The 21766-nt window shown below is 36.7% G+C and overlaps 1 protein-coding gene across 4 annotated transcripts in view; it reads right to left on the bottom strand.

The window, feature by feature from the left end:
* The window catches only part of SEC24B (SEC24 homolog B, COPII coat complex component), an 88025-nt gene that overhangs the window by 51643 nt on the left and 14616 nt on the right, over positions 1-21766 (bottom strand). For all 4 annotated transcript variants that reach the window (XM_035030259.1, XM_035030260.1, XM_035030262.1 and 1 more), the window contains exons 2-3: positions 15814-16560; positions 5602-5775 (exon numbers count right to left, since the gene is read on the bottom strand). In XM_035030259.1, coding sequence (XP_034886150.1) covers positions 5602-5775; positions 15814-16560 — 921 coding nt within the window. The remainder of the gene's footprint in view (positions 1-5601; positions 5776-15813; positions 16561-21766) is intronic.

Below are 21766 nucleotides of genomic sequence, written 5' to 3'. Positions count from 1 at the left end.
TATTCCTTTTTTTTTAAGATTTTTTAAAATTTATTTGACAGAGAGACACAGTGAGAGAGGGAACACAAGCAGAGGGAGTGGGATAGGGAGAAGCTGGCTCTCCGCTGAGCAGGGAGCCCAACGTGGGGCTTGATCCCAGGACCCCGGGATCATGACCTGAGCCGAAGGCAGACACTTAACGACTGAGCCACCCAGGCGCCCCTCACTGTATTATTATTAATTCAGAAATACTGAAAAGTAGACTGGTGGGAGTCATGATGAATTTATTTAATAATTCTGTATACACACAGCTCAAAACTATTACTGTCAGAGAACCCACTGCTTTTGAAAGAGTCCCATGAGAACAAAGCAGAAACAGTAAGAAAGACTGACTAGACAAGCAGCAGGACGCTGTGAATAAAGATGGGGACTCTGGGTTCAATTCTAGGTTCTATCACTTACCAGCTATGTTTCCCTGGGCAACTTACTGACCTCTCTAGTTTTCATTTACATCATCTGTAAAAAGGGGTAGTAACTACCTCAAATGGTTGTTGTGAGGATTAAACGAATTAATATATTTCAAAGCTTAAAATGTTGCCTGCAGGCGCCTGGGTGGCTCAGTTGGTTAAGCGTCTGCCTTCGGCTCAGGTCATGATCCTGGAGTCCTGGGATCGATCCCGGCATCGGGCTCCCTGCTCGGCGGGGAGTCTGCTTCTCCCTCCGACCCTCCCCACTCTCATGCTCTCTCTCTCTCTAGTAAATAAATAAAATCTTAAAAAAAAAGAAAGTTGCCTGAAATATACTAAATACTATATAATTAGCTATTATTATTATTGAACTTTAAAAATGTGTTTTTGTGTATATTTAATTAAAAACACTTATTTTCAGCTATTCTTAATTCTTAACCCTATAGGGGATAGGGCAAGTAATTAAAAAAAGAACCTTCCACCAATCTGAGTAGTGTTCTTAGCAATGTAAATTCTTTTAAAAACAAGCAGAATGTTTTCTAGGATGACCAATTTTTTTCAAGATACACTGGATAAAACTCATAGATAAAAATTGTACATAATTTCTTTCAGAGTCAATATGAGATATTCAATAAAGCATTGTACAACCTATTTTACCATAAAATACTTATAATGTTTATAATCATTTCTCACCTCCTTTTATTTTATACAATATTTAATTTTTTCTGCCTCCTTTTAACAACACAAAAATATTCACTAACAGGGGAACCTATTATCACTTAGTGGTATATGTTTTTCTTTATTACACTTACATTACATCATGACTCCCACCAGTCTACTTTTCAGTATTTCTGAATTAATAATATTACAGTGAGGGGCGCCTGGGTGGCTCAGTCGTTAAGTGTAATTAATTATTATTAATTACATGGGAACATTTTAATGATGTCTGATGAAATTAAGTTATTTCTGATTTTTATACTTGATTCCTATTTAAATATTTTTAAAAAAGTCAAATATCAGAGTTTGATACACACAATGCATATATTTACCACTGGAATACAATGCTTTTCAAAATAATCCTCACTTCATAAATAGCGTAATATTAGGTACATGTTGGGCGCCTGGGTGGCTCAGTTGGTTAAGCGACTGCCTTCGGCTCAGGTCATGGTCCTGGAGTCCCTGGATCGAGTCCCACATCAGGCTCCCTGCTCGGCAGGGAGCCTGCTTCTCCCTCTGACCCTCCCCCCTCTCATGTGCTCTCTCTCTCTCATTCTCTCTGTCTCAAATAAATAAATAAAATCTTTTTAAAAAAAATATTAGGTACATGTTGCACTGCTTTATTTCAAATTTGGTAACGAAAACCAGCATACTGACTCACTGTCTAGTTTTTATAACCTACTATAATAAAGGATAAATTAATCACATTAGATCTTTGACATTTAAATTTGACTGCTTTTAGTAATTTGGCTTAGAAAATATATGCTATAATTTATTTCTCAGTGGAGCTTATGATACTCTGTTGAAACTCTAGGAACACATTTCCTTAAATTAAACAAATGAAATTAGATTTTCTGACAAAGAATAAAATTTTTCTCACTGGTTTGAAAATGAAGACTGCCTTTGCCAATTAGGTTACATGAGATACCACACATAAAACAAATGACCTCCATCACAGCTTGGAATCTTTGATAAAAATACATTTAAAGGATATGATACTGTACTGGCAATGGTACAATGAAATTCACAATATTTTGAATAATTGGTGATTCAGTTAAACAAGTATTAGGTTTGGAGGCAGAAGATCTGTACTGATCTTGGCAACCCGCCTAGGGAGGTTGTGTCTTTCGGTAAGACACCTAACCCCTCTAAACTTCCATTTCTTCTTCTATAAAAGGAAGATGAAATATGATATGCTTGCTTCACCTGATGATCAAGTGATAAAAGTTAAAGGTACTTTAAAATTGTAAACTGCTACATGAAAGTAATAATGCTACTATCTGGAAAATAACATCGAACAAACAATAAAAATTTCTGACATGTAACTCAGGTTAAACACATTAAAAAACTCCAAAGAACAATACTGCTTTAATAAAAACCTTTTAATACCATTCCTGTCTACTTTACTTGAACAAAGTTTCTTAACAATTGTATGTGTGAAAATAAAAACTATGAATGAAATTTACCTAAAGTTTATCTTATTCTAGTAATGAGTCATGTACAACTCAGGTACACAAAGCTATGGTGGGGATGGGGGAGAGCCATTCATCTCACTGAAAGATATATTTCCAGTCAAAATGTACTTTCCATAAAAAATATGCAAATTCACAATTTTTACATGTTGTTTTGACCAACTATATGCTAACAATAATTGTACTGACAGTTTAAGCCAGAAGAAAAAATGCTAACGCTTAGACACTAATGGTCATAGACAATAAAGCAAAATGTAAAATTTCACTTTATATAATATTACTATGGCAGAGAAGTATGATAGAATGATAAAAGAATTTCTAGCTTAAGAATATATTATACTGGGGCGCCTGGGTGGCTCAGTCGTTAAGCGCCTGCCTTCGGCTCAGGTCATGATTCCAGGGTCCTGGGATCGAGCCCCGCATTGGGCTCCCTGCTCAGCGGGAGGCTGCTTCTCCCTCTCCCACTCCCCCTGCTTGTGTTCCCTCTCTCGCTGGGTCTCTCCCTGTCAAATAAATAAATAAAATCTTTAAAAAAAAAAAAAAGGAATATATTATATTACTATATTCAGGGGAAACAGTATGACATTAAGGAGAAAAATGTTAAAGAAAGGCTCATTTGGGCCTTTTTTAAAAGGACAATGGTAGGTTCATTCTAGTGGATACAAAGAATAATATAACGTCTTTATTTTAAAGTCAACATATGCATGATGTTGAAAAGTTACATAGCTTCAACTATTTAGACTTCTGGTGAAAAATTTTAGATGTCAATCTAAAAAACGTTCAAGTAGTTTACAGAGTTTACCCAAAAACTTTTTAGGATATGTAAGCAAAACTTTGCAGCCTCCTGTCTTAAGACCAGTGTAAGAATGCTAGGTCCTTCTGAGAATAACTATGAAAGGGTGTCTTTGAAGCTGGGAGAAAAATATTAATCTCTTTTCAGCATTAGTATTTTAGCAGTCATATCAGAACCACAGCAGAGCTTATGCAGCTCACACACCACCAACTACTACAGGCGCCCCTCACACAAACCACAATTCACACAACATACACGGTAGCCCTACCTCACACAATTAGGTTGTACATCCAGATCCATCCAAAGGTAAAAAGGCCACTAAGATAAACCAATCTCTTACTTAAGAAAAAGGAACAATAAAAGCTACCATTCAAATGTTTCTAGTATTCTCTTTTCTGTTACTTATTCAAGGAGCTTCTCTTAGGTACATCGAAAGTTTGTTAACAGCCAACTAAACAATTCAGCCTCATTTTATAGAAAGATAAAAAGGTTTGAGTTAAAAATCTTTCACTCTGCTACTTGGGCAGAGTAATTTACAATCTTGGGGGAAAATACCTAATCTTTGTGCATCTCACTTTTCTCATCTGTAAAACAGGGCTAATATTATAGGATTGCAATGCGGGTTAAATGAGATAATAAATATAAAGTATCTGGCACGTTGTAAATGCCCAATAAATGGTAGCTCCTCTTTTCAAATCTATCTTTTTAAATCTATCTTATTAGTAAGAAAAAAAAAGGAAACATGGTTATTTTGTGGGAATGTGGTTTGCAAAAAGACAAAGTAAAACAGTAAGATGGTACTTAAAGTAAAATGGTAAAAAAAAAGAAAATACAATAGGAAAAATATTAGGAGGGGCAATGTGAAGGGTGGTCAAACGAGCATAATATTTAAGAAATGGAAGGCAGTCATTAATGTAGAGGAAAGATACTCATTTAGTTATGGGTTCAACCTGCCCTTAAGTTTTTTCCACTCATGATAAGCAAAATTCTCCTACCAGTCCTTCATTTTAAAAGCAAATGCTTATAAAAAACTAGATTTTATTCCTAATATACCCACTGGCTTGTTGGGAATCCATGGACACTCCATGGTGCTGCAGTTGGTTTTCCTATAAAGCCAAATAAGAAAATTTATAATGTATAATCTGATCAAATGATAGAAAGTACTCTTGACCACATACTCAACAGATAATAAGTAGTGAGATCAACCTAAAATGCTTTTTCTGAGTTTCAGAACATAAGAGAGAGAGAAAGAGAATTCTTCATATTCAAGGTGAGAAGCTGTCGTTACATAGTTAAGTATAGTCCCTATGATATTACTAATGGTTGCTCTGGAAATACAAACTTCCTAATAACATCTCAGTTACCTCTCATGACATGAAAAATACAGTATTTCAACTGGAAACACCAACAGATTCGGAATTTTAGCCAGGAAAAAAAAAACCAAAATACTGCCAAAATAAAAGGCAAAGTTGGGAAAGAGGGTCAAAACAACACATTTTATTACCTGTCACTTATTTAACACATGAAAAATATTAAACAAGCAAATGAATAAACTGCATTGTTTGTGCATGCTGCAAAGGTATGGCTTACAGTTTCATTTTCACCCTTCTCATTCCCAAAACTGGGTCAAAAGTTACTTTCATTAATAATAACAAGTAGAGAAATCATCAAATAGGATATGGAGATTCATTAAATAAGAAAATCTTGGATGCTTTATCCTAAAACTATAATAACCTTTAAAAAATAGGAAACAAATGTTCCATGGGAGAGGGATGGATTGGCCAATCATAATACACTGAAACAATAAACTATTAGCCATGAAAATGACTATGTGGATATATGAAGAACTGTGTATAATTTAATAAATCTAACCACAATATACAAAATGGTATGTAAGCTATGACTGCAATTATGTAAAAAATAATCATAAACAGACTGGAAGTTAATATATAAAAAGGAAATAGTGTTTGAATTGAGATTATAAATTACATTTCTTATTTTCTAAAAATTACGATTATACAGTTTGACTTTTTAAAAATCAGCTATTTGAGGGGCACGTAGATGGCTCAGTCAGAAGAACATGTGACTCTTGATCTGACGGGCATGAGTTCGAGCCCCACATCGGGTATAGAGATTATAAATAAATAAACTTTAAAATTAAAATTTTAAATACCTTTCTGTTGTAACAGCTCTGATGGCTGTGTAACTGAGGCTACCGGCTCAATTGGGCGATTTGCAGCTGCAGGTGTTCGTGTTGATGAGGCTCCTGATAAAACAGTGGATACGACTGGGCTGGACTTGAGAGGCTGAACATTTTGCATAACAGGACGAGATAAAGAATCTGCAACTGAAGACAAAAAACTATTTCATCCACAGCAATCAACTTGAAAATATTAAAATACCAACAAAATATGGTTTATCTGAAGTTCTTGTAGAAACATCAGTAGTATCACATTTATCTAGTATTATATAGAGAAAATAAGAAGGTCCAAAGAAATGATTTCCAGATAAACTGAAAACTTACTCACCAAATGTTTTAATAATCTTTAACAGCAACTTTCCTAAAACATGTCATAAGCCTCCTTACCTTTTTAAACAAAATGAACCCCAATTTTTCTCTACTAATGATCGCTACTATTAATTCATTATTGTACTACATAATGGTACCTAAGATGAACAGAGGTTCTCTGCTTCTGCAGTAATGTAGTCCATGAATTCCACAAATACTACTAGTATCAGCTCAGATCCCCTTTTGTATTATAAACTGTCACATCTTATTTACTGCTACTAATCAGAGGCTGTATTTCAAATGGAACTAAGTAAGGATTCAATGGTAAGACTAGGTTGGACGTCTGAAATAAATAAAGCACAGGTGATTCATAGTGGGCCTTTGTGATAGCTCAAACTGACCAATCTAGAGTATAATCTTCAGCCAACCAAGAGCTCACTGAAAAACCCATGGCAACAGCCTAAGCGTCCACCGATGGATGAATGAATAAAAAACACACACAGGAACATTATTCAACCATAAAAAAGGAAATCCTGTCACTTGCAACAAAATGGATGGACCTTGAGGATACTGTGCTAAGTAAAATAAGTCAGAGAAAGACAAATAGTACACGATCTCACTTATATGTAGGAAAAGTTTAACTGACAGAAACAGAGTGGAATGTGGAATGGTAGTTTCCAGGGCCTGGCATTGGCGGGGGGGGGGGGGGGGGGAGATGAAAATAGGGAGATGTTGGTCAAAGGGTATAAACTATTAATTTTTTTTTATTGAAGTATACTCACTGGCATATAATATTAGTTTCAGTTGTACAACATAGTGATTTGACAATTATATAATGCTCACCACAATAAACATACCATCTGTCAACATAAATTTTCAGGTGTTTTTTTAACAGATTTTATTTATTTATTTATTTGAGAGAGAGAGAAAGAGTGAGAGAGAGTGCACAAGAAGGGGAAGGGTCAGAGGAAGAAGCAGACTCCCCGCTGAGGAGGGAGCTGGAGACATGGGGTTCGATCCTGGAAATCCTGGACCTCCAGGATCAAGACCTGAGCCAAAGGCAGTTGCTTAACTGACTGAGCCACGGAGGCATCCCTATAAGTTTTCAGTTTTAAGATGAGTAAGTTCTGGGGATCTAATGTACAGCATGGTGACTATTGTTAACAATACTGTTTTATAAACTTGAAAGCTGCTAAGACAGTAAATCTTAAATGTTCTCACCACACACACAGAAAAGGTAATTATGTGAGATGATGGATATATTAACTAACCCTACTGTGGTAATCATTTTCTAATACATATGTGTGTCATATATCAATCATCACATTGTATCTCTTCAACTTACACAACATAGTTTGTCAATTATATCTCAAAGGGGGAAAAAAAAACCTATGGTGGGGAGCCTGGGTGGCTCAGTCGTTAAGCGTCTGCCTTCAGCTCGGGCCATGATCCCGGGGTCCTGGCATCAAGCCCTGCCTCGGGTTCTCTGCTCAGCGGGAAGCCTGCTTCTCCCTCTCCCACTCCTCCTACTGTGTTCCCTCTCTCGCTGTGTCTCTGTCAAATAAATTAAAAAAAAAATCTTTAAAACAAAAAACCTATGGCAAAAAACTAGTGAGCAGTGAAAATATACTGAACATATGCATATATGAATGTGCATACATGTATGTATGTTTAAACACGCATGATGTGTGTGTGCATATATAGAGAGACAAACTTAGAAGTGCTAAGACTAAATAAAACAAATGTAGGAATGTGGTGACAGAACAAAACATGTTATATGTTGGGGCGCCTGGCTGGCTCAATCGGAAGAGCATGCTACTCTTGATCTCAGCGTTGTGAGTTCAAGCCCCACACTGGGTTACTTAAAATAAATAAATAAAAATTAAGAAAAAAACATGTTATACGTCCCACTGTGTACAAATGATATAAATATAGGGAATGGGAAAGAAGGTGGAAGGAGTCTAAATGTGCTATTCATCGTTTTTAGGGAGGACAAACATCATTGTGGGAAACTGAAAACATGGTCACAGTAGTTTGCAATTCTTCTCATTAAGAAGTGGAGTCTATTTTCCCTCCCCCTGAAATAGGGCTAACCTTGTGATTGGCTTTAATCAACAGAATGTGGCAGAGGTAATGGTATGCACATCCCAGAACTCAAATCTTAGGACATCTTGTAGCTATGCCCTTCTGCTCTTGAAATGCTGTCCTGAGACTACCATGTAAGGAAGTTAGTTAAGTGTCAAAAAACCTAGGTACCCCAGTAAACTATCTGCACCAACTGCTGGACACCTAAGTGAAGTTCTAGGATCTTCCAACCCAGCCAAGTCTCCAGCTAAATGAAGACACATGGGTGAGTCCAGGAAAAACCATCAGAGGAACTGTCCAACCAACCCACAGAACTCTGAAAAATAGTAAATCATTTTTGTTTTAAACCAGAATTAGATAACTGATAGAATCATTAAAATATAACAGAGTGATAAGTATATTTAACAGTACAAAGTGAAACTAAGAAAAGTAAAATCATCTAATACTGGGTGATGGAGAAAAGGGAAAGGTGGTTGAAGACAGAGTAAAGATGGGTGAGGTAAAGACCAAACCTGCCATCAAAGATAACTTTAAAAACTATTTTTTAAAAGATTTTATTTATTTGAGAGCGAGCACAAGTGGGGGGAGGGGCAGAGAGAGAAGCAGACTCCCCACTGAGCAGGGAGCTGGATGCGGGACTGCATCCTGGGACTCCAGGATCATGACTTGAGCCGAAGGCAGTCACTTAACCGACTGAGCCACCCAGGCTCCCTGAAAACTATTTTTAAAAATACTTTCCTAAAATCATCAAAGACCTAACACGCTATTAATGAATTCCTGGGCCAAAATCTGTACAAAATTGACTCAGAGAAATAGCCAACACTCAAAGCTGCTTTCACTTTCTGCTGCAAAGCTGATCTGCTGTTTTCTGTGGCCCTGCAGGGCATGGGAAACAGAAGACACATGCCAGGGCATACTGGATGGGGTACCTGATACGGTACCCCGTACTTCCACTTTGAAGAGAGTGCTCTGAAGGGTTATAACCTCAGGATAAGGACAAACCAGGAAACCAGACCTTTCAAACACCAGTGGCTTTGGTTCGGAACATTGAGAGTCCAGGAAGTCTAGAGTTCTGGACTTGAATTAGTGCAATAAGCAGGTAGTACCTAGAGGCTCTTGGGAGAAGAAAGCAAAAAGCCTCTATCAAGAACAACTCCATCGTCCTAGGCCTCAAACTATTCCCACAATTAATTTTTCAAAAGCAATTCCAAGCACAAAGTCAAAGATAAGTAGTTTAAACAGGGCCCCTCTCTGTTCCAGAACACTACAGCCAGTCTCCAACATGCTTATAATCCTTCAAAATTCTGCCAGAGCTTCAGGGTGGAGACGAAACATTTTATCCGCAAAACTTCCTAACATGGTTAATGAGGCCTGGAATGATCCTAAGTCCCTAGCCTCATCCTGGCCGGAGTTCTCTAGCTTCACTGGTCGTCTTCCAGTCGCTTGAACTTGTCATACTCTCTCCCAGTAAAGAGGAATACAATGGCTCCCCGCTTTGATGTCACAAACTTTTTTCTTTCATAAAATAATTGTTACAGCTGAGTTTATGTGATACCTATATGCGTATGTACACATATACACCTATAAAACCTTAATAAAATACCCACAAACTCAGCATCCAGTTGTGAAAATAAAACATTTCCAAAACTGCTGACAGTGTCAGCATATTCCTCACGTAAGTCCTCCCTCCTCAATTGTGTTTATTACTCCCTTGCTTTTGTTTTTAAATAGTTTACCACACAGACAAATATTCCTAAACATTATTCTTGCTTGTTTTTTTTTTACTTGGTAATATCATACTACACGTATTCTTCCATGACCTCCTATGTTACATTTCTGGGATTCACTCGTGTTAACGAGTGCAGCCCTATATCCCATTTTCACTTCTGTTCAGCAGTCCATTGGAAGGATATAATTTTTTTTTAATGTTTTATTTATTTATTCATGAGAGTCACAGAGAGAGAGAGAGAGAGAGAGAGGCAGAGGGAGAAGCGGGCTCCCTGCTGAGCAGGGAGCCCAATGTGGGACTCGATCCCAGGACCCTAGGATCATGACCTGAGCCGAAGGCAGATGCTCAACCATCTGAGCCACCCAGGCACCCCTGGAAGGATATAATTTATTTATTCATTCCACTATAATGACTTTTGGGTTTCCACTTTTTGTTTTCACAAACGGTGCTGCCATAAATATTCTTGAACATGGCCCTGGTGCAGATACGCATGTTTCTCTAGGGTAGAGCTTCTCAAGGTGTGTGCCACAGCTCACGTGGGTGGAGGTGTGCAGCAAGGGACTCCGAATCCCCTTAGCCTGGGGGCAGCCTGTGGGGAATAAGGTCTTTGGGCCTAGAGAGCAGACTAGTCCTTTTAGCCCAGTATCCCCAGCAAATGTCACCATTTCCTTTAAGTGCTACCCATCTAGAACAGGACGTGGTGCTCTAGAGCCTTCCTATTCAAAGTGTGGTCACTAGGCTAGCAACACCTCTTGCAGACACTTGATGAAAATGTAGAATCTCAAGCCAGGCCATACTAGACTTGGTGAGTAAGAACCAGCATTTTAGCAAGAGTCTGGGTGACTCATGCACCAAATTTTAGAAGTGGAATAGCTGCATTTTAGGGTATGGCTATCTTCAATTCCACTACTGCCAAAATTTCCTAAAATATTGAACCCATAGATCTTCCTATCAACAACAGTGTCTAAGAGTTCTGTTATTCCATATCCTTGCCAATGGTATGGTCAGATTCTCAAATTTTTACCACTCTGCTGCTAGGTATAAAAAGATATCCCACTCTAGTTTTAATTTTCTTTTCCTGATTATTAATGAGGTTGAGTGTGTTTTCATTTCATCTTTTTTTTTTTTTTTCCCTTGGGTTGTTACAGCTCTCTTATTAATTTGTATGTATTATTTGCGTATTCTGGATAAATACACTTAAGTATTTTTTTCTCCCAGTTTATGGCTTGTCTTTTTGTTTTCTTCATGTCTTTCAGTGAAGAAAAGTTCTTAATTCGAAATTAGTCAAGTTGAGCACGCTTACTCTTTATACCTATAATTTATTATATTGTGTTGTGAGTGTTCCCTACTCCCAAGTTTCTAGAGGTAGTCTTCCATACTTTCTCTAAAAAGTTTCTACATTTTGCCTTTTACATTTAAATATTTATTTTGCCTGCAATTTGCTTTATACATGAGGAATTCATTCTTCAGACTGCAGCTCAAATATCAGGGAAAACTGAGAATTTATTTTGCTTTTCCTCAGGCACATCAGTACCCCAAGACGACAGATACATTAACTTATCAGTAACTAGATACTGATGTCATGTATATTGTGGATTTATATACAGGATTATATAGATGTTTATTATTTTTTTTATATAAGTAGTTTTTTAAAAATATTTTTTGTTTTATAAAATTGCACATAGTAAAACACCATTAATTAGACAGTACTATTTCTTTTCTTTTTCTTTTTTTTTTTTAGATTTTTATTTATTTATTTGACAGAGAGACAGTGAGAGAGGGAACATAAGCAGGGGGAGTGGGAGAAGAAGCAGGCTTCCTGCCGAGCAGGGAGCCCGATGCGGGGCTCGATCCCAGGACCCCAGGAGGGGTCTGAGCCGAAGGCAGACGCCCAATGACCAAGCCACCCAGGCACCCCTAGACAGTACTATTTCATACTATGCTATTAATATGTGCTTCTCTTTAAGCAAAAAAAGTAAAAATAATTTTAATGAAAATAATATTTTCTGGCAAAACTCTACTTCTTAGCCAAGATTTATCTTGCTAATTTTTAAAATTATATACTTTTCAAAACAAAGGGATAGTAAAAAAATTTAAGAAAATGATTTTAGCTTTTTATTTTTTAAAGATTTTATTTATTTGAGAGAGAGAATGAGAGAGAGATCATGAGAGGGGGGAAGGGTCAGAGGGAGAAGCAGACTCCCTGCTGAGCAGGGAGCCTGACTCGGGACTTGATTCTGGGACTCCAGGATCATGACCTGAGCTGAAGGCAGTCATTTAACCAACTGAGTCACCCAGGCGCCCTAAGAAAATGATTTTAAATGATGTTTCAATACTCATCTTGCTATCAAAGATGGTTATCGGGCGCCTGGGTGGCTCAGATGGTTAGGCATCTGCCTTCGGCTCAGGTCATGATCCCGGGGTCCTGGGATCAAGTCCCACATCAGGCTCCCTGCTCCTTGGGGAGCCTGCTTCTCCCTCTGCCTCTGCCTCTCTCTCTGTGCGTCTCTCATGAATAAATAAAATCTTTAAAAAAAAGATGGTTATCTTTATATCCCAAAGTCACACACTCAACTAACTTCATCCCAAACTAGGAAAAAACCTTCTAAGCCTTCAGAGATTTACCTACAGTAACAGTCCTAATGAAATGACACTCTACACACCAGCCAAAATTTCACCCGAAGTTAACAATTAAACACAGCACCCCAGACATACATACTTGGGATAGACCTTTTAATTAAAAAAAAAAAAAAAAAAAAAAAATCTGAAGTTCTAGTGCTGAATTGTACGGACATGTTCTTATAAAATAAAGAGGTGAGCTAACATTTGAGGTTCTCTTATTCCAATGTTTCTGAAAATGAACTCAATGACTGCTTAAAAATAACAGCATGTATGCAGCAACATGTTTTTGGTAATCACTGAACTCAGGTTCATGCTTTTGGATGTCAACACTTTATGAACTGTTTAAGAACTTTTGTTACACCTGAAAATGAAACTAGTATAATCAAGTAATAAAAAAGTGAAATCATTTTTGTTAATTACTCGATGGCTGAATTTCACGCAAAACTATGTTTAATAGCTAAGATCATTATTCTAATGTGACAATATTTAAGGGCATCCAAAGCAATTAAAAGTTGTCTGTCTTTCTAGAAAATTTAAATCAATGTTCCCATGTTACCAAACCTTGTACCTAGGCACCCAAGTCACCCTGGCAAAAATTCACGGGGTTCCAAAGGATGTTTTGTTTTTTTTTAAATGAATTCAGTTTATTATGTTCCAATATAGTACATTTATGCACTAAGATCAAGTGGGTTTTATTTAGTAAAATTAACGTAAATTAACCAAAAAATACAAATTTCAATAGTTTCATGTTATTTAGTGTATCATACAAAATAGTTCCTCGCTATTTAATGATTAACTTAAGTGTGTATGTATGTGTGTGCCTATGATACCTCTAATAGAGAACACTTGTATATGTGTAGAGAATTTTGGGAAGGATACACAAAAAATTGCTAACTGTGATTATCTCTGAAAATTAGTGGCCAAAATTTCTAGTGGTAGGAAACTTTTACTTTCCATTTTATCTATCTCTTTGAACTCTATGTATATTTATTTTTTATTATAAAAAACTACCAAGGGATGTTTTAAATTTTTTTTTTTTTTTTGGGGATGTTTTAAATTTCTAAGAGAAAACAGTGATATCTGTCAAATACCTTATGAACTATTACTACTAAGTTGCATGGGGCACCATGGAAAATAATATTGATACACATCAACTCAACTGAGAAAATTTGGGAACTTCCGTAATATTTCATTTCAAAGTAGGTTTTAAAAGTAACCTCTTTATTTCTTTTGAAATAGTGAAAAACAAGTGTCAAATTAACCTGAGATATATCTGTCAATCTCCAAACTATAATTAAAAAGTAACTTACCAATCTAAAGGCAAAAAAACCCCCATTTAACATGAATTAATATCTAAAATTATATTTACTATGGCTTTCACAGTATAGTACTAGGATTAAAAGAATGGAAATATACCCCATCTCTCTATATAAAGAACTAATTACTAGTTATTCAAATAGAAGGTAATTTTGTAATTATTTGTATTCTTTATTCAATATTTTTTTCAGGGATAGCACTTCCCAGTTAGGTATTCTTTTCATTAGCCAAGTGGCCCCTTATTTCCCTGATCCTACATCTCAGTATAATTTGGTTCCATCCAGGGTCCCATTCCCATCTCAGAAATAAGATAGGAATTACCTGCATTTCTTCTTTTTTTTTGGTCCCGAAAGTCACAAAATCCTTAAGTAAGAGGGACCTTAGGATAAGCTGATCTGTAAAAAGACTGCTGCAAGAAGAGAGAAAGAAAACAGAATTTCTAGGGGGCAGAAAGCCCTGATTCTGAGAAGGCAAGGCTGAGAGTCAAAGAAACTGAGCTCCAGGACAAACTTGGTTTGTAACATTAATGACCACAAGCAGGCAACCCAACTTGGATAGCTTTCCTCATCTGTATAACAAAAAGAAACAGAATTTGAATTTTTACTAGGCATCATAAGATCAAGTCAGAAATATAGATTCCCAAGACTAGCCTGGAGATTTTATTCTAGTAAGTAAGGTTGAAGATCACAATCTGTGCAAGTGATTCTGGTGCACAGCCAGATTTGGGAACTGTGACAGATGCTTCAAGTTGATTCACCCAAGACCCAGTCAAATGCCAACCCCTTTCTTTCTTGCCTCCCTCTGCCACGAAGGCTACAAAGCTAAGTATTCATTTTCTAACCTTCCCTAAAATAAGGGATTGTCCTTTAAAACAGCTATGGCAAATAATAGGGCAAATCTGTCAGTGCCACCACCCCATCTTTCCTTTCCCTTCTTCCTGTCTTTAACTCGGACTTGATGTCTACAGGCATAGAAGTTCTCCTGTTTCTAGAAACCAACACGCTAAGGATGGTAGACTAGGGAGAGAAAAGACACTGAGGACATCTGGATCCACTACATCTACCTAAACATCTTGTTATGTGAGAAAAATACCACCTTTTTTGTTTAAACCACTATTAGCTGCTTGCAACCAAAAGGGTTTCTAAATAACTGCAGTGAAAGAATAGATGATCTCAAATATACAGTTCAGATATAATTTTAAATAATTTTAATTTTAAATAATCTAACTGTCCAGGGAAGGATACTTTTCTACGGCATCCTTGACTTATGGCTATTTGAATTCTGATATATAATTTAAAGACATCACTCAGAAAACTACCACAGATTCACCAGTTCCCATTCTTTACATACATTTTCATTCAGTTCAAGAGCGTGTTTTTGTTAAGTTCAAGCTTACAAGCTGAATTAAAATGAGTATATGATATGGAAACCCCACACTAAAATGACTACATAACTTACATAATTTTTAAACTAATAAATTTAACTACATCTTGGTTTAGGAAGGTCAGAAAGACTAACTACAAGACTATTCTTCATGCATCTTTCTTCATCTTCCCCAGCCTTCATCCTAATTTACCAATTTGGGAAGAGAAAACATAAGCTTTAGTATGTATTCCTACATATTATATACACATATATTATCTTCTGAGAGCAGCACTAACAGGGGCTCACTTAGAGAAACCAGTGTGGCATTCTATAGTGAGTCGGGCTCTGGCTGGAATAGCAACTGTCCCAAGGTTGAACAATATAAAAAAGAAAGTAGTGGCTAGCAAAGCATATACCCAAATGGACCCTCCTATTTTGTCCTTGACCTAACTCATACTAAAGACAACTACTGCAGAGGCATGAAATATATCAATAAATATCGACTGAGATCCCCGTCATGACAAGGAACATAGCTACGCAAGATAGATGGTTGGGTGGCTAACTGAATAGGTGAAGGGGAAGGGTTCAGGGAGATGCTGCAAAATACGACAATAAATAAAGCAAATAAACTGCAAAGGTGAGCTAATTTCCGATTTTTCTATTAGGCAATACCATCTTAAACCTTCATGCAAATAAAAACCTGACTGGAAATGTACTGATTTTCAGCCATGCTCTGGTGAACTTTCCATTCAACCTACCAGTATTTGTTGGGTTGCTGCTGGCTGTAGCCAGGGTGCCAGTGTGGTTTCGGACGAGATTATCTTGGGTTGACGGAAGGCCTGAAGTTGACCACGAGAGAGTACTGCATCCTGAAAGACTCTGCTGCTGGTGGTACTGGTGTGAGGGAGGAGGTGGAAGCGGTGATGGATGACCGATGGCTGTACTGTGACCAGAAAACGAATTATCTCTGACCGGCCTGACAGTCGGAGCATTCTGTGAGGTAAACATTTGTTGCCCATACGGATCACCAGCAGGCAGAGAGGGATACGAAACACTAGGATACGCAGCATTAGAAACAGTTGACATAGCATAGTGACCACAAGTAGAGGGAAATCCCTGAGAAGCAACAGAAGAGTTGGCAGAGTACATGGCTGGACTACTGTAGTGATTCACAAAAGGGGAGTACGGCTGGGAGGCACTCGTATGCAAATGGGATGTTGACGATGCGGCACCCTGGAAAGATCCCGGAGTGGATCCCACAATATGAGGGGCAGGAGGACCCCTGCCATACATATGCTGTGCTCCTGGTTGTTGGTTTGCTGTATTAGGAGTCACCACATTTTGTGTCGGTACCGTATAGAGACCAGAGTAGTAATCACATTGGCTATCCAATGGCAATGAGGTCATTTTCCCAGGTCCTTGAGGATAATGTCCTGAGGGAGGAATATAGTTTTGAGGATGCACTCCATACCCTGATGGAACCTGCATTTGACTCTGTGCTGGACCTGAAAAAGAAGAGCAAACACTTATAGGGATTGGCAAGGAGGTAACTAATTTTTTAAGCAAAGTTCCCATCAAATGTTGCCCTAATTTACTTCTCCAAAATCCCAAATTGTCACAAAAGATATATACTGTTATAGACCCACTGAGGTAGCTAGCCTCCAAGATGGCCCCAGTGATCCCTACTTCCTGATATTCATACCCTTGTGTATGAATTCACACCCTCCCACAATATACCGAGACTGATTTGTATGACCAATAGCATGCCGGAGAGGTAATGATGTATCACTTTCAAGATTAGCCTAATCTTGGGTGCTGGCTTCCCTCTCTTAGATCGCTCAGTTTGAACAAAGCTGCCAAGTTGTGAAGAGCCCTATGGAAAAATCCATGAGGTAAGGAACTGAACTCTGTGGCCAAGAGCCAAAGAGAAACTGAGGCCTGCCAAGAACCACATCAGTGAGGTTGGAAGCATACCCAGTAGAGTCCTGAGAAAACTACAGCCCCAGCTGACAGCTTGACTACAATCTCATGACATCCAAAGTCAGAACCTCCCAGAGAGGCTGCTCCCAAGTTCATGTCCCTCAGAAACTATGAGATTAAATATTTGTTGTTTAAGCCACTAAATTTGGGGGTATTTCATTATGCAACAATAGATAACTACTATACCCAGTACAGACAAAGTGCAAACCTTTTTTTAGCTTTTTTTAAACTATAAAAGTAACAAAATACCCGTTGTAAAAAACAAACAAATAAACAAACAATGCCCCCTTTTTCCCTGGTAGCTGACAGCCTTCTTCCCACATGTAGCTATTACTTAATGGCTTTTTGTGTATCCTTCATGACACAGTTCAGCAGCCTGCTCTTCTTTTACTTAATGTGTCCTGAATATCCTTCTGTTAACATATATAAATCTTCACTATTCTTCTAAAAATCTGTATAGTATTTCATTAGAGAAGTAACATTATTTCCTAAATCTCCTTGATGACTATTTCAGGGAGTGAACTAATTTATATCTATGAGGTCAACCTCTGTGATGAATCTGTAGGGTAAGTTCCTAGAAGTGAAACTGGGAGTTCAAAGGGTTTGTGCTTTTAAAATTGACAATTACTGCCAAATACCTCTTCAAAAGTCTATCAATTCATACCTCCTATGAATAATGCTTAGGAATGCCTCATCTTCCCAACATTGAGTAACATTTCAATCCTTGCCAATCTGATAGGGGAGAAACATTTCAGGTTTAGTACCTAACTTGGAGTATTGCTGAGAATTTTTCCAAATATTTCTTAGCTACTTAAGTGTCTTGCCCTTTTCCCACAGGGTTGTGCTTTCCATAATGATTTATAAATGTTCTTGTGTATTAACAAATTTAACCTTGTGTTATTATTATGTACTACACATATTTTCCCTCGGGTTACTGTTTTTTGACCTTGTTCATTTCTAAATCATAAAGAGCCTTCCCTATTCTAATATTATATAAATATATACTCATGTTTTCCTCTAATGCTTTTAAAACTTCCATTGACATATAGTCCTTTCTTCAATCACCATAGAATGTATCTTTTATCAATGCCATTCAAATTAACATTAATCTTAGTATTACTTTTGTTAATATTATAAATATCATTAAACATATTACATTATGTACCACTCATTGTCCCTTGAAGTAAATGGTATCATTATACCCACTTTACAAATTAGGTAAATGAGGCACAGAAGTTAAGTCCTTTAATACAGTCACATGCTTAGAAGTAATAGGACTAAGATAAATCAAGTAACTTGGCTCAAATCCATGCTTTTAAACAATGATCTGCCACCCATACAATACTAAATTAGCCCAGAAAATGGTCAATCGTCCCAAACAATGGAATTCCAGTCTTGTTCCCAACTAAGGGCAATCTTTATCCTAGAATCTAATTTTCCTATGTTGTGGAAGGAAATCGTAATCTGTGCCATACCTCAAATGAAAGGATAACAAAAAAATATTCACAAGCTTTTTCAAGTTCACTGATACAAAGGAAGTGCCATATTCCTTTCAAATATCCCTTGCTATAATAATGTATAAAAATAGAAAACATAAAAGTATAAAAATACTTGTTATAAAAGATCTATGAATACAGCTTATCTTTCCTTATTCTGTTTTCAATTTCTACTCAATAATGTAGTGGCATCTCAATTTTGGTCACATAAATACATATTCTATGGCAGAAAAAAGGTAACTTATGTAATCAAACTGTTAGGAAAAAATAACATCCATACTTTTATAATTCCAAGAAGTATACAAAGAACCCAAACTCGGTAACACTGTTTTACTGGGTGTATAATTTACTTTTCTTACAGGATATTTTATATGGTCATAGTTCACCTGAAAATTTATTTACTTAAAAGAAAAAGAGTAGATACGAATCTTTCATTAACATGCCAAAAAAAAAAAAAAGGTGAAATGTTCTCCCCCTACCTCCCTTCCTTAAATATACAAAGATGGTTTGCTACTCTTAACTTCAGTCTCAGAAAACTCCACACTGGTAAGACTTTATCAGTGAAGAGAAGAACCAAGTCAGAATTAGATAAATCTATTTAAATATCTATCCACTTAATAAATAGTGTGGCTCATCCATGCTACATGATCTGAAAACAGGGAAATAATCATCAGTATGTCCAAGCTACCCAAATGTCATTCTTCTAAAACTAACAGGAATGTTTTTATCTAGATGCTAAAATTTATCAGAAGTGAACTAACCACCAGACGAACCTTTTTACTTCTCAGTCCATCAAAGAAGGTACTTACTTTGGGGGAATGTGAAGGTGTGCATAGCTAATTATATGCCGATGCTCACCATTCCTTATTCTCTATCAAGATCTAAATGTTCTAAATGTATGAAAAGTATATGAAAATAATTTGGTCAAAATGATAAATGAATCAAGACTCCTTTGGAAGAAAAATATTCTTTTCAAATATTTTAAATCAATTTTCAAAAGCCTCTACTTAAAAAAAAATAAACATAAGGATCAGCTTAAATGAAAAGAAAATGCTATCTAGGACAAGTAAAATATTTTTAAAAATTTTGTCTTACTGTGACCTAACAAGAAACACATTTTCTTCAACTTTAAAATGTATTAGATAACTCTCCTAACTTTATTATGGTATAATACCAAAACTAACATTAAAGTTTTATTTCTTTTGCATATACTAAAACCGAGCCTGGCAAATATTACAAATACATTAAGTTACATAAATCTAAGCTCTTTTATTTTTAACACAATCTGTAAATTATGGACATTTCATTAGTATTAGCAGTTTCATTTGCCTGTATTTCCTCTAATTCCCTCAGTAACTGTGGCAGTTTTAAAACATGGTCCCCAAATTCTTTGATACTGTGTTATTAAAGGGTGAAATCTGTCTAGTTCCCTTGAATTTGAGCAGGCTTATAACAGCTTCCACCAAAAAAGACTGACAGAAGCGAAGCTATGTGACTTCCCTGCTTGGTCAGAGACAACTCAGTTTCTATGTTGTTTGATGGAACATTTGTATGTGGATCCCTGAGCAGCTAGGTATGTAGGAAGTCCAATTATTCCACAGCTACCACCAACTGGGGAAGTCAAACCACATGGAGAGTTCACCTTTAGGCACTCAGGTTTGAAGTTTGAGTTTTTGAGTCATTCTAGCCCAGGTGCCAGACATGTGAATAAATGAGTCTTCCAGATCCCAAACTCCAGCCATCAAAACACTTTCTGAGTCTTCCAAGCTGAGACCCTAGACATCATAGAACAGAGAAAAGCCATCTTGGTTCTGCCCTGTGCAAATTCCTGATCAAGAGAATCTGTGAGCATAATAAAACAGTTGTTTTCAACCATTAAGTTTTGGAATAATTTGTTTTGTAGCAACAGTAACTGAAAGCAACAACTAATTACTATTTTTAAAAGTTCAGAATCCAGGGATGCCTGGGTGGCTCAGTCGGTTAAGTGTCTGCCTTAGGCTCAACTCATGATCCCAGGGTCCTGGGATCGAGCCCCACATCCGGCTCCTTGCTCAGCAGGGAGCCTGCTTCTCCCTCTGCCTGCTGCTCCCCCTGCTTGTGTGCTCTCTCGTGCTCTCTGACAAACAAATAACTTTAAAAAAAAAAGGTTCAGATTCCAGATTCTAAAACTGAAAAACATCCATCTTTACCTAACATAAAATGCATTATATTCTTAAAAGTCCAGATATCATAGTTTTAATAAGTCTTACAAAAGAAAATGTTATCTTCAAATAAGTTAAACATAATATGTGTATATATGTACAGAGTGCAGTAAGTTGTCCTATTCTATTAGAAAAACAGTTCCTTCCCAGAATATATTATTTGAGAGCTGTAAAGCTTAAGTAAAATATAGAAAAAAACTGAATCAGGTACACTAGGAAAGAATGAAAGAGAAAGAACAACTAAGGGCTGAAAACTGGATCTATCACGAGAGGTAAAAACACCTGGAATCACATACATGTGCTATAGACCTGCACTCTCCAATATGGCAGCCACTAGTGACACGTGGCTACTGCGTACTGGAATAGAGCTAATCTGAATTGAGAAGTGCTTTAAGTATAAAATACACACTGGATTTTAAAGAAATAATATGAAAAAAGTAAGACATCTCAGTAATTTTTAAATATTGAATACATGTTAAAATGATGTTTTATATATTGTGATAACTGGATAAATTGAAATTGATTTTACTTCTTTTTGCTATTTAAAATTACGTGTGCAGCTTCCACTAAATTCCTATTGAATACAACTATAAGACAGAAAAATACAAACACAGAAAGGAGAATATCGGTATATATGAAATGCTTTCAAGCTAGGCCTAAACATTTAAGTTGGACATTAACATTAATTATAAAAGTATTTTGAGGTACTACCGAATTTCATTAATGCTGATTTCCTTTTTTTTTATTATTATGTTCAGTTAGCCACTGTATAGTACATTAGTTTTTGATGTAGTGTTTAATGATTCATTAGTTAATGCTGATTTCTAAAAAAAAGAAAAAAGAAAAATAACTGGCCTTCTGGGGTAATTTAGATGCATATCTTTTTTTGGATTCAAAATGGCTCTGCAGGGACGCCTGGGTGGCTCAGTCAGTTAAGCGTCGGCCTTTGGCTCAGGTCATGATCCCAGGGTCCTGCGATCGAGTCCTACATCGGGCTCCCTGATCTGCAGGGAGTCTGCTTTTCCCTCTATCCT

Source organism: Mirounga leonina, unplaced genomic scaffold, assembly GCF_011800145.1.
Source record: "Mirounga leonina isolate KUSES-001 unplaced genomic scaffold, KU_Mleo_1.0 Mir_357, whole genome shotgun sequence".
NCBI lineage: Eukaryota > Metazoa > Chordata > Mammalia > Carnivora > Phocidae > Mirounga > Mirounga leonina.
Note: the sequence above shows the minus strand (reverse complement) of the source record. Positions and strands in the feature narration are given on the sequence as shown.